The sequence below is a fragment of the Ammospiza caudacuta genome, chromosome 4 (genome assembly GCF_027887145.1).
Source record: "Ammospiza caudacuta isolate bAmmCau1 chromosome 4, bAmmCau1.pri, whole genome shotgun sequence".
Taxonomy (NCBI): domain Eukaryota; kingdom Metazoa; phylum Chordata; class Aves; order Passeriformes; family Passerellidae; genus Ammospiza; species Ammospiza caudacuta.
In genome coordinates this window covers 65,432,377-65,445,457 of record NC_080596.1, presented here as the reverse complement: position 1 = coordinate 65,445,457, position 13,081 = coordinate 65,432,377, and the positions used below count along the sequence as shown (strand labels likewise).

At 36.7% G+C, this 13,081-nt stretch overlaps 1 protein-coding gene across 4 annotated transcripts in view; it reads right to left on the bottom strand.

The window, feature by feature from the left end:
- Positions 1-1,627: 1,627 nt before the first annotated feature.
- The window catches only part of SLIT2 (slit guidance ligand 2), a 257,759-nt gene continuing 246,305 nt past the window's right edge, over positions 1,628-13,081 (bottom strand). For all 4 annotated transcript variants that reach the window (XM_058804303.1, XM_058804305.1, XM_058804304.1 and 1 more), the window contains 3 exons: positions 7,690-7,978; positions 4,529-4,740; positions 1,628-3,433 (listed from right to left, as the gene is read on the bottom strand). In XM_058804303.1, the coding sequence (XP_058660286.1) occupies positions 3,192-3,433; positions 4,529-4,740; positions 7,690-7,978 (743 nt within the window). In that variant the 3' untranslated portion in view covers positions 1,628-3,191. The remainder of the gene's footprint in view (positions 3,434-4,528; positions 4,741-7,689; positions 7,979-13,081) is intronic.

Below are 13,081 nucleotides of genomic sequence, written 5' to 3'. Positions count from 1 at the left end.
CCACTGTGGCAGTGATACTTAAAGTGACAGCTCCTTCATATCCCCATTTCCCTTTTGGGGGACACAGGGACAAGGCAGCTTATAAGAGCAGCATTACAAGATACTAGATTTAGGTATTAGAAAGGTGTTAGGGTGACCCATCCCATTGAGGGAGTTACCTCTTGTCATGCACAGTGGCACTCTGTGATGCTTCAGGATGCATGAGGTGCTGAGAAAGGGGGGAAGGAAAGCTCAGGCACCACTTGATGTGGGTGCCTTGTTTTTCTTTAGAGGGGCAGGTGACAAAGCTGGGTTTGGTTTTGGGGTGTTGGGAGCATTTCTTTCCTTCCTTCCTTCCTTCCTTCCGACACTTCCGACACTTCCGACACTTCCTTCCTCCCTCCCTTTCTTTCTTTCTTTCTTTCTTTCTTTCTTTCTTTCTTTCTTTCTTTCTTTCTTTCTTTCTTTCTTTCTTTCTTTCTTTCTTTCTTTCTTTCTTTCTTTCTTTCTTTCTTTCTTTCTTTCTTTCTTTCTTTCTTTCTTTCTTTCTTTCTTTCTTTCTTTCTTTCTTTCTTTCTTTCTTTCTTTCTTTCTTTTCTTTCCTTCTTTCTTTCCTTCTTTCTTTCTTTCCTTCTTTCTTTCCTTCTTTCTTTCCTTCTTTCCTTCTTTCTTTTCTCTCTTTCTCTTTCTCTCTTTCTCTTTCTCTCTTTCTCTCTTTTCCATCATTCTATTCTATTCTATTCTATTCTATTCTATTCTATTCTATTCTATTCTATTCTATTCTATTCTATTCTATTTTTCTGCTTCTGCTTGGAGACCACAGAAGGTCCCTCTGTTGATGACAAGATCACCAGTAGCTGCCAGTATTGCTTGAATACCACTGCAAAGTTCATCTTTCTCTGTCAATATGAGGACAGAAAGCAATCCAGCTCCAGATGCAGTGACGTTGAGCTCCAAGAGATCTTTCCATACCCAAGAATATTGTTTTAGGAGTGTTAGGCAAAAACATCTTCTTTCTCCTCAAAACTATCCCTATTTACAGCAGATTTTTTAGCAGTCACAGAAAGTGCAAAGAAGCCCTCAAACCAAAGGCTGTTTCACTGAATATTTAGACAAATTCTAAAGTAGACTAAGTAAAATAAACACAGAATTATTTGTAAAAAATATATTAGAGGAAAAAAACCCCTGGTTAAGTATCATCCCATCCAATTGCTTAAATTTAAAATACTTAGTCAAAGATTAGTGAAACCGAATCCTTCTAAAGAATCATATTGCTAGAACAACTGTCAAATTGCCATTTTTATAACCACTTAAGTATTAGGATAGACTCAAATTGTCTTTTCCTGCAGTGTAGTGTAGTTATAAGTAGTTTTCTTAGTTTTGGTATAAGTTCATCTGAGTTCATAATGCACAGACATTTTCAGATGTCACTGCCTCTAGTTGTAATTATCCTAAGTCAATTCCTTCTTCAGATTTTCAGTAAGGAATACACTAGATTTAGGGTTGGGTTTTATTCTGTTTTTTTACCAAATATTCTTTGCAACAGATGTTTAATTAAAGGCTGCTAGACAATTTAAACTTCTCAGAAGAATACAAATAAAAGCTGTTAATGAAGTAAATATCTGTTTAATTTACAAACATCAGTAGCATTACTGATATCAGTCCAAATATGACAAAGCACACTGCATTACACATGTACATCTAACTTTTTTGTAAAAAAAATAATAAAATAAAATTGAAAAAACATCTGCATTTTTACAGGGTACCCTGGGTTTTACTGAAAGAAGAACACAACCCACTATTGATTACCAGTTCTACATTATAATTTAGCAGCAACATGTTAACATGGGGAACATTAGGGGCAGTAGAGTAGTTTTATTATTTGGGGAAAATCACAGTTTTTGATAGCACAGCCTTTTCTTCTTTTTTATAAAAAAGGTAAAGAGCTCCATAGGAATATTAATTTATAAAGATCTATCTTCTAATGGAATTTTCTACACGCCATCTTATTTTCTTTAAGTACTGTATATAGGGAAAATTAACTTCTCTACAATTGCCATCTAGTGTAAAGACATTTTCTGTAATATATTACAGGTTCTTGGAAGGTGTCCTGAATATCTGTTATCTGTGAAACCACAAATTGTCACCACTTTCTATTCAGTGACACCAAGTGGTCAGATTCTAAGGAAAAGGAAAAGGGAATGGAAAGGAAAAAACAGACTGAAAACATTTACCCCAAGACGACATGCTACGTTAGTTCTATTGCAAAAAAATCCTGATTTTTAAGTCCTTTAAAAAAAATTACAAAAATACTGGGACAAATATAAATTAATATATATTAAAGCATTGAAAAACAGTAAAAGGGATGGCCTAAAAGGGTTAAGTACAATGTACTTTGATACAATAAATATTTCTCAATGAAACCCAATACTGTATAGACCTGTTTAGAACTCATAGAAACAGAAATCCATATTATACTAATTTATCCATCAATAATCTATTTTATCATCCCCGGAACATTTATATTACAAAAAATTAATACTGTAAAAGGGAAGATAAACACTTTTTTATGCTTCTTTTGCTAACACGCTGACATAAAAGTACACATCAACAGGAGATTTCAGGATTATAGTATATTCTTGTATCTCCTATTTCCCATTCATTAAATGAGACCCCATCTTCTCAAGATGTTTAATAATTCCAAAAGACAAAATGTGTTTCAAACAATTGTTATTTCTGTATAATCTGATTCCTTTTGCTCATAAAGCTTCCTCATCCACAGGTAAGTGATTGGTGTGGTCTGTCAAGACAATGAACTAGACTGATACGAAAGTGAAAAAACAAGCCTCGTGTTCTGGTCAGTATTTCATCTCTGAGCTGTTAAGTTGAAAGTCACATGTGTATAGTGTCAGTGTATCTTCAGCATGTTATAAAGAAGAATCCATGTTAAAAGCAGTTAAAGTTTCCCATTTCTGCTGCAATGTTACCAGGTCTTTTTTTTTCTTCAAAGCTCCTCTTGGGTATGAGAAGTCTCAGTTCAAGCACTTGAATCTTTTTTTTTCAATGAAGAAAAAGTCTTTATTCTCATAATAAAAATAAGTCTGTTCTGTATTTTACAATATATTTCAAATATTTCCACTATGAAGCATTAATTAGTCCGACACGGTCGATAAGTATACAACATTTTCAAAAGACAAGTGTGACAGGGACACTTAGGAGGGACAATTTGTACAGCCACACTTCACCACTTTTTCCACCTCGTCCACGAAGGACGAGCCGTCGGTGCACTCGAAGGAGTATTTCCGCCTCTTGCTGCGCAGCGGCCCGCAGCACTGCCCGGCCGAGCACCCGCCTTTACATTCTAGTCTCGAAACCTTCTTGGTCGTCTGGCACGCAGCATACCCTTGCTGCTTTTGGTAGTAATCTCGGACTCGTTCCCCTCGACAAGAGATTTCTGTGGGAAACAACGTTCAAAATAAGAGGCGCGGTTTTGAGGCGCGGGTCGAAGAATGCGTAATGCAGGAAGATGATGTGCTACTATTTGCAGTTGGGATTGGTATTTTAAAGTTCGGCTGAGACTGTGCATTGGAAACTAGTGGTTCTTCCAAATGTAATGCGGTTAATGCTGGGTTTCATTCCCTATACCTCTTATTTTTGGTAAAGCTTATATTATGTATGTGTAAACCATAAATACGAAGCTATTACAATGACAAGAAAATTGGAAGCTTAAATCTTTTCCTCTTTTATAAAAATACATATCTTCTGTTGCTACACTGCTTGCAGCTGGTTCTGTTTACCATAGGGAAATGTATCAGAGAGCATGCAATTTAATTTATTAGACCTGGAGTTTAATATTATTCAAACTCTTATTTAATATAAGTTACATTCCGCTAACTTCATAAATTACTGAGGTATAAAGGCAGCTAAAAATGAGACATCTGCTAAAAGTTCTACAGCCATATTCTTCTATTCACATCTATGTACAATACAAAATAAATGCCATCTGGGGTAAGGGAAAAGAGGGAGAGGGAGAGCTTTGATAGACAAAGGAGAAAGAAAAAGGTAGGGGGAAAAGTCATCCTGTTTTCATCCATCTCACCTGCATAATTCGCTGTGATAAATCAGTTGAAGCTGAGAGGTCAAAAGTAGAGTTTGTGATAAAACTAGGAGCAGAATCATTGGATTTGGCTTCTCAGTTGCAGAAGGTAGAGAAACAATAAATACAGAAAGATATAGCAGGTAAAAGGTAATAGTTAAATATAGTAAAAATGTGTTTTTGAATAAAGGCAAAAAAAAAAAAGAAATGTTTTCACAGCAAAATGTTTGATGAAAAAATCCTCAAAATGCAAACAAATTCATGGGAAAGGCTTGGTTTTTCTCTCATCAAGATAAAGTCTTATGGCAGGAAAAAAAAAAAGCAACAAATGTGTGTGTTGTGGAAAAAAAAACTGGTCATGTTTTTGGCTGTTCATGTGCTTGGCTGTTCATGTTTTACTAAAAAAGCCTATTTTCTAAGACCACAACAACATGAATGAATTTTTTTTTTTACCTTTATCACAACTGTCCCCCGTGTATCCGCTGCCGCATTCGCAATATGGTTTCCCAAGTCCTGAAAGCCTACATTTGCCATGTTTACACCTGATGGATTGGCAGGGGTTAAGCAGCATTTCCTCTTCATCACAGAGGACTCCCCCATGTCCCTGCAGGCATTTACAACTGTATGAAAATGCATTGATCGGCAAGCAGGTACCATGCACACATCTACAGGGGAAACAAGCCCAAGAGAATAAAAATAAATTATTCATCAAAGTTCAGGCTAAGCAACATTAACTACAAATACTTTGGACTGTACTCAGAAGAAATTGCTTTTGTTTCTAATGGACTTTTTCAGTGAGATGCAGTGAAGTGGTTTATAATTAGTATGCAGGTTTACACAAAACAAGCTGCAGTACAGAACTCCCTCTCACCAGAAAATAGCCGCTGTAGATGTGTTATGGAAAAATTTTACAGGCCACGAATATTAAAATCAACATTTCCTGTCTACCTACATTTTCAGCATGCTTTTGAGAAGAACACAGTGAAATCAAGCCAAAGAAAAAAGAAACTCACCTGAAATTCTGGTTTGTGTATCATTTAAAAGAAACTCATATTGTCACTCATGAAATATGGGGCTCCCAGCACATACAGTTCAGCTACTTCCTAAGAGAAGCTATTCTGACTCAAGAAATGGCAGTTTCAAGTTGCACATTGTTCCTGTGGTTGAAGTCTGATATTTCAGGACTGTTATTTAGCATTTCAAAATGGAAGGCCTAGACAGTATCATGGGGCAGATAGCTTCTGTTTATTTTTCATTATATTCAGCATTTGATCTTTTCACCATATATAAAAATCCACTTTTAGGACTTCTGATCTACAGTTACTCAGGTGGCACTGACATCCTGCCATGCTCTATACAGGCTTTAGATATCAAAGGAATCTGTGTCAAGATCTTTGGTAAAGTTTTGCTTTGACTTAGAAGATGATTAAATTTCAGCTAATGCTAACTCTCATACTTTTGTTTTCACCTGCTCTTTGAAGCTCTAAATTTCATCTTCTGACTGTACTGAAAGGAACATCGAGCTAAGTGCAAAGTCTCAGGCACAGTTTCATCTCATCTAATTTTAGGTACCTGTGTCAGGCACTCAAGTTGGATGTATAATTGCCATAAGCTCCAGACACAGTCAGTCATGGGGAGAAATGAGCTTATCTAGAAGATGATTAGAAAACTTGAATTCTTATTTATTCTTCTGAAATGTGCTTATTCCTTTACTGACTAGAGAACAAACTTTGGTCACTATATTTGGTCACTATCTACACCTAGATGTAGGTAAACGTGTCTTAAGCCTTTTCATGATGTGCATCTCTAAAAGATCATCTCCACTTTTCAAACAGAGATCACAGTGACAATTCTGTTGCTCAGATAAAGCAGAATGTCAAACTGTATTAGACGGATAAAATGCATTTACTCAATAGAAAATTTAGAGAAGAATCAAGAAATACAGAATGAAAATCCCCAGAAGTAAAGAACAACGAAGCCCTCCTCCACTCCAAATAAAAAAAAATTGGTTTGACTTTTTCTCTTAAAAACTCACAGCACTGTATACAGCTGAAACGAAACAAATACCTTGCAGAGCAAAAAAAAATATTAGCACTGTGCTCCCTTACTTCTGTCTTTGATACTGCCTACATCTGATACTGATAACTTCATAATTTGCTGCAAAAAAGCATTCAGTTTGTGTGATAATGAGCACAGTTATAAGAAACAATGAAGAATCTAGTACTTCAAGGACAGTTTAAAGAAATTCTCTGGCTTTTCTGATAGTAAAATTTGTGGGTACAGTTTGATGTTATTTTTTAATCCTCAAGTATTGAAATATAAAGTCACATTTTCGTTTTATAACCTGCTGTGACTACCCTTTAAAGTTACTGTGAAAGAGGACAGCCTAAAAAAATGACCAATAAAAAATTAAATGCTATAATGATATCCCTCAAAACCTGACTGCTCTAGCTCTGGGAAAAATTCAAAACTTTAAAGGTACTGAAAGAGTCTATAACCAATATAAATAAAACTGTGTTGCCAAGCATGCTAACTGCTGTATAAAACTTTAAAGGGTCAGACTCTCACACTATGTGAAAAGATCATTTAAAAATCATTTTATATAGGAGTTGAAAAACATCTTATTAGAATCTCTTAGAAAACTTAGGCCACTGGTCCTTAAAAGTCAAAAATTACATAGGCAAATGCTGCACTGAAAAAGCAGTAGCCAAAAGACCCAAGCAAGCTTGCTTGAACAGAAAAAAATAATAAAAAAGGTGTTGCCAAGCTGTAATAAGGACAGTGGAAAGACAAACAGAATAGCATCTTGTTGCCCAAGATGAATAAATACAAAATAGCTTTGAACTTCTGAAGTTTCTGATCTTCTTGTGCTGGGAGTCCATGAACCCAAATAGAATCTGTCTCTATAGTAAATTTGAAAGATGAATATGCATAGATATCAATACTTTCATATACATAATTATACACATATTTTTCTATCTCCACACATTTATATATAGGAATCTTTCTACAGGCATGCATAAATATCTAAACTAAATTTTTCTGCTCAAATCAGTAAATAGAATTATCACACTAAGACTTAAACAGAATTTCACCATAAAGATGGAAATCTATTTTCATCCTAAAACCTGGAGTACTCTGAATACATAAAATATTAGGTATGTTCATTGTATCAGTTTTCAAAACCACAGTAGAGAATATTATTAATAATAATATTAATGGTTTAATTACCTTTTTCTTTACAACTGAAAATAAGAAAATAGGTTTTTTTCAATTTACAACTACTTCAAAATTATTTTTGTGCCAAGGGTCATACCCACAGTTGCATCAGTGCATCTCATTACAAAAGAAGCCCATACAGAAGTATGCAAGAGCACCTCCCAGGCTTTAGGCAGAACTTCAGTGAGATGTGTGTATCTGCTCCCCTGACCTGGGGACTTTCCCTCATTAGGTTTATGGAAAGAACATATGCTAAAACCTGGATGCCGTTTTCATTTTTACATGCCCAGGTTATGTTGCTTCTTGCAAGTGTGAACTTTTATGGAAAAAAAATACAGATGACAGGAGACATATGTGCACATTTTACTACTGTTTTTTCCCGAGTTAGGACATACTTATTTCCGAGACACGGGTCGTTGGTTTGCTGGTCACAGAGCGGTCCCGTCCATCCGCCTTCGCACTCACAGGAGAAGCCTGACTGGCTGGTAGCATGGCATGTGCCATGCACACAAACTTTCTTATGGCAAGGCTCACAACCTGGCAGAATCCCCACTTGCAGGGGCACATTTCTGAAGTCCTGGAGTTCACTGTTGATATACAGATTCCGGATGCAGCCATGGAAGCTGGTGCCGTTCTGCCCTGGCGACTGGCGCAAAGCTGCTATGTTGTTTTTCACAGGCATGCCTAGGAAATTAATAATAGCAAATAACCAGTGTAATAATCTCACCATTTTCTATACTGTTTTCTCCCATTTTTAAAACACTTTTAAAAGAATGCTTCTTCTAAATTAATTATTCCTAGCTTTTCAAACTAGAACCACAAACAATAATCTAGTTTTTGGAAATTGTCCTTGTTGTCAAGCATTTGTGTAAACCAGCTCCAAACCTGTGAATCTTTTAAGTCATGCTTAAGAGATGAATACAAGACTTCACCAGAAAGGAAGCTCAGACCTGTGAAAAGGTCAGCTTTGCCCAGTTTTTCCCTAGTGCATTTAAGTCCAGGATAGCACACAGTTTCTGAATCCCAGAAAAACAAAGGTTGTTGAAATTTAGCAGCTGATATGTCATTTTTTTGCGAGCTAAGATACTCAAATCCAGAAGAATTTAGTAGGATCAGCTCATCAAAATGGAGCTAGCATACATATTTCAAATGTGAGCTTTTGTTATGGAAAATTTCTTGGAAAGGATAGTTTAACAGGTTGAGGTTCCAAAACCAAAAATACTTTTGTTTAGCATGTATTAAAGACAGATTAATAAAATAAAACTAAAAGCCATTCCTAGTTTGCCAGAACAGCCTAAAACAATCAATAATAAAAATAATTCAACATCTAACTACTATGCATTTACACTTTTAGATAATGCAAATGTTCCCACTGTTGACCATTTTCAGAGTAATTCCTCTGTTACATTCTATGGTTATACGTGCAATTAGAGCAGTAGATGTGATACACTTATTCTGTTATAATAATTAAAGAATAATTCTGAATAATTCAAGAATAATTCAGAAGGAACATTATTATCAAATGTTTTCTTGTAAACATGAAGTTCTTCTAGTCCTTTTGTTTTCTTTTAATTTATTGCCAACATATTAGCCCATAGCAGATACCTCTTAAGAGAGTGCTTTCTAATAATGAATACCTCAATGCCCAAGTGAGTCCTGAGATTCACAAGTAAAGGAAATCAAAGTACACTGAGCATAAAAAAGATCTGTTTACCTGAAAATAAATATTCTTATTAGCTGCATAGGTTTATTCCTAGACAAAATCAACAATTTTCATTCTGGTACTTGAATAATGAAAAGAAAGCAGCAATGTTCTGCATAGCTGCTCCTTAACCATGTAAACTGATACTTTTAATAACTTTCTATATTACTATGAACAGTTAAAGAGAGTTTATGCAGTAACCTAATGAAGTAGACCTGCCTTTCATTTAGAGGTTATTGTAATTTCATTTGTGCTAGGCTTCAGTGATCATAGAAATGAACAATATGGTATCCATACTGTTGAAGAGCCTAATCTTCTTTGATCTTATCAGTTAAGTAAGTGTATGGGGTTTGTGTGGCCAGGCTTCTCCAAGAAGCTGCCAGGAGTGTCCACCCTGTCCAAGAGAGCCAATGCCAGCTGTGTCCAGGATGGACCTGTCAAGTCTGCCTCGGCCAAGCCAATCAGGTATGTGATAACATATCTATAAAGCAAAAACCCCAAAAGAGTAATTGTGTAGATGTGACCAGAGAGCAGTGGGAATATTTGAGGAGCAGCTCTGCAGCCACTGAGGTCAGCAAAGCAGGATGGGGAGGAGTTGTCCAGGCACTGGAGCTGAGATTCCCCTGCAGCCCATGGTGAGACAGCTGTGCCCCTGCAGCCCATGGACATTCCCAGGGGAGCAGAGGTCCACCTGCAGCCCACGGAGGAGACCATGCTGGAGCAGGTGGATGCTCGAGAGAAGACTGTGTCTCCATGGGAAGCCTGTGCTGGAGCAGGCTCCTGGCAGGATCTGTGAGAGAGGAGCCCCCACTGGAGCAGGTTTTCCTTGGACTTGTGACCCTGTGGGGGACCCATGCTGGAGCAGCCTGTTCCTGAAGAACTGCATCCCATGGGAACCAAGGGACCCATGCAGGAGCAGTTTGTAAAGAGCAGCCTCCCATGGGCTGGAAGAGGGGAAGGACTCTTTTCTCTGAGGAGGATGCAATGGCAGAAACAATGTGATGTACAGACCATAACCCATATGTGCCTGCACTGCTTGTAGGAAGGAGATAGAGAACTGGGGGGAAAGAAGTTAAGCCTGAGAAGGAAGGGTGGGGGGAAGGTGTCTTAAAAAAATGTTTTACCTCTCCTTATCCTACTGTGATTTGGACTGGTAATACATGAAATTCATTTCTTCAAGTTGAGTCTGTTTTGCCACATCAGTAATCGGTGAGGGTTCTTTCCCCATCTGCATCTCAACTTATGAGCTTTCACTGCATTTTCTCTCCCCTGTCCAGTTGAGGAGGGGGGTGATAGAGTGGCTTTGGTGGGCACCTGGCACCCAGGCAGGGTCAAACTGTAAAATAGGCTTTGAACTATTATATTAAAGGACCCAAACTGCAAACAATAATGAGTTTCCATCTCCTCACATCTACTTGCCATATTCTCAAACCACGGACAGGGCAGAGTCATCAAGGCCCCTTCACCCTGTTGTCTCCCTTGAAAGTCACACTCAGCTAATGCTCATAGAAAATGCTTGAAGTATCTCAGCAGAATAGATGCACTGAAGTTACTTTTTGTAAAAATAAAAGGTGTACAAAACTAAGCACACCAATGCAATGCTAAACTAGATGTTATATTTGAAAGTGTCAGGCAACTTAGATGTGATTTCTGGCAACCATATAAGCACATACGTTTGATACCAGGCAATAGGTGGTATATCACACATGATTCAGAAGTTTTTTGTCTATTTTCTCTAATAAGGGAGACATTTGATTCAGAATTTTTTTCCCACATGATTCAGAAGTTTTTTGTCTATATTCTCTAATAAGGGAGACATTTGGAAACACAATGAAAACATATGCTCAAGCTTTCAGCCTATACACTTTTGCTTCTTCTAGCAAGATACCAAATGTCAGAAGGCCAAAGGGTGTGTAAAACCTGCTTATATTCTTTAGAAATATTTCTTAGATAATTTTTGCATAAAGATTCTTTACCAGTTAGGAAAGAACTGACACAGAAACAATACAGACAAATATTTCAGATCTATTTTTGGCAATGTAAGAGAGTAGTTCCCACCCCCTTCTAAGCTTTTGGACGCTGAACCTGACTACAGGTAAATTACTGCTCAAGGAGGCAAATGGTAGGAATCTCTCTTAAATAACAGTCACACAGTAAAACTGTCGAAACAAGTATCTAATTCTAGAAGCTGCCAGAACAGAGCAGGCACAAATGAGAAGCAGCTGATACTCTACCTGTCTCAGAAATAGGGACATCCATGAAAGAAGGTGCCACTCTCAACTAGTAAAATATGCTCTAATTTCCGAGAGAAGAATGTGAAGTATCAGTGATGTCTGTGACTCCTTTGAAGAATTTTTGAGAAGAAACAGATTGTCCCTTAAGAATTCTTACAAAAGCCATGCACTTTCAATATGATTTACTGAAATTTGTTACAGAAAGACTGAAAAATAACAAGCACGTGTATTCTGACCACACACTCCATACACTTGGAAAAGGCAAAAAACCCTCAAAAGGTATAAATCAATTAGCTCAGTTTTGGTTAAAAAAATGTTAAATTACCCCTTTTAAACCAAGCTATATATTGTGACCCAAGAGTAACATTAAAAAAAAAAAAAAAAAAAGGAAGGAAGGCAGAGAGAGAGGGAATGAGAGAATGAGAGCAGGCATTGTACAAGGGCTTGCTGTTAAGTCTGAATTTCAGCCTGCCAACTGAGGTGATGCTTATCAGAAATGCCATTTTAGCAGGAAAGTGGTAAGAGTAAGTGTAAGCTACATGATGATTTAGGTGTCAAACTAAGACTTTGGCAAAGATAAAAATACTGCATAAAAACCTAGTGAGACTTTAAGTTCTTAACTGATGAAAATGTGTAATCAAATTCCCTAAAAAAATCTAGATATAGTTGGATAAGAAAAAAATTATTGAATCTCAAAAAGATGGGTGATATAAAGTTAAAAGAGTGAAAAATACCTGTCTTGAGAATTTTAAAAAATCATAAACAGATAAATTTGATAAAGAAGAGGAAAGATTAAAATCTGAATGTCAACCTACTGGGTTTTTTTCCTTTATTTTGTTACAATGTGCTTCTATGATTGGTTTTTATTATTTTTTGGATCAACATTTTCTACGACAGCAGACTAACTGTCTGTTTGGAGCCTGAATGTGAAAAATTGTAATAGAATAAACACGGAACCTCCCTAAGGAACATGCACTAGAATGCAGAAGACTGCGGCACTTATGTATCAAACCACTAAGAGAAAAGATTATTTCCAAAAGTTATTCTTCCAATACTTGAAGATGACAATGCAGATTAGTATGATTCTCTGAATGGAGGCACAGATCTGCAGGGTGGAGAAGCAAGGAAGAGAACCAAATGTCACAAATCAGCATTGCAGTGGTAACAATGTGCCCAGAATAAAGGTTTACAGTTGTCAGTCTGGCCTCATTTCATCAAAAGGTGCTTATAACAGAGAGGAGGTTTATTGTTCTAATAATCTAATAATCTATTGCACTAAACTCAGCTTTCAAGTAGTACAATTAGCCTCAGCAGTCATTAAACAAACTGATGTTGATAACACAAGTAAGCAAGCACACAGTGTCCTATGAGAATCTAGGATCCCCTCTTCCAAATGTGGCACAGGACACTGCGTAAACAGAAATGATACACAGGAGAAAATGCAATGTGCATTTTTGGAGGGCAATCCACGTTTGAAGGCATCAGTACATCAAACAAATGCACTACTGATGGCACAGTTTTTTGCAAGGAGGCAAGATGCTTAAGTCTAAAGAGTTATTCTCAGATATAAAAGAAATCAGCAAAATGAAAATGAAAGTAGATTTTTTTTAACAGAAAGAACGGATCAGAAGGAAACTTCTTACATGCCTGTGTAAGAGTATAAGCTTAAAATAATTAAAACATGAAAATCTGTAGCTTTTAAAAAGTATTTAAAAAACCATGCCAAACCTCTGAACTTTTAAGAACTTTGACTTGCTACCAATTAAGGAGGCTCAAAGTGTTGGCTGAACTTTCTGACTTTTACCTAGATTGCACAGGTCCAAAGAAATCCAGCATGAACTGCTAGCTAAA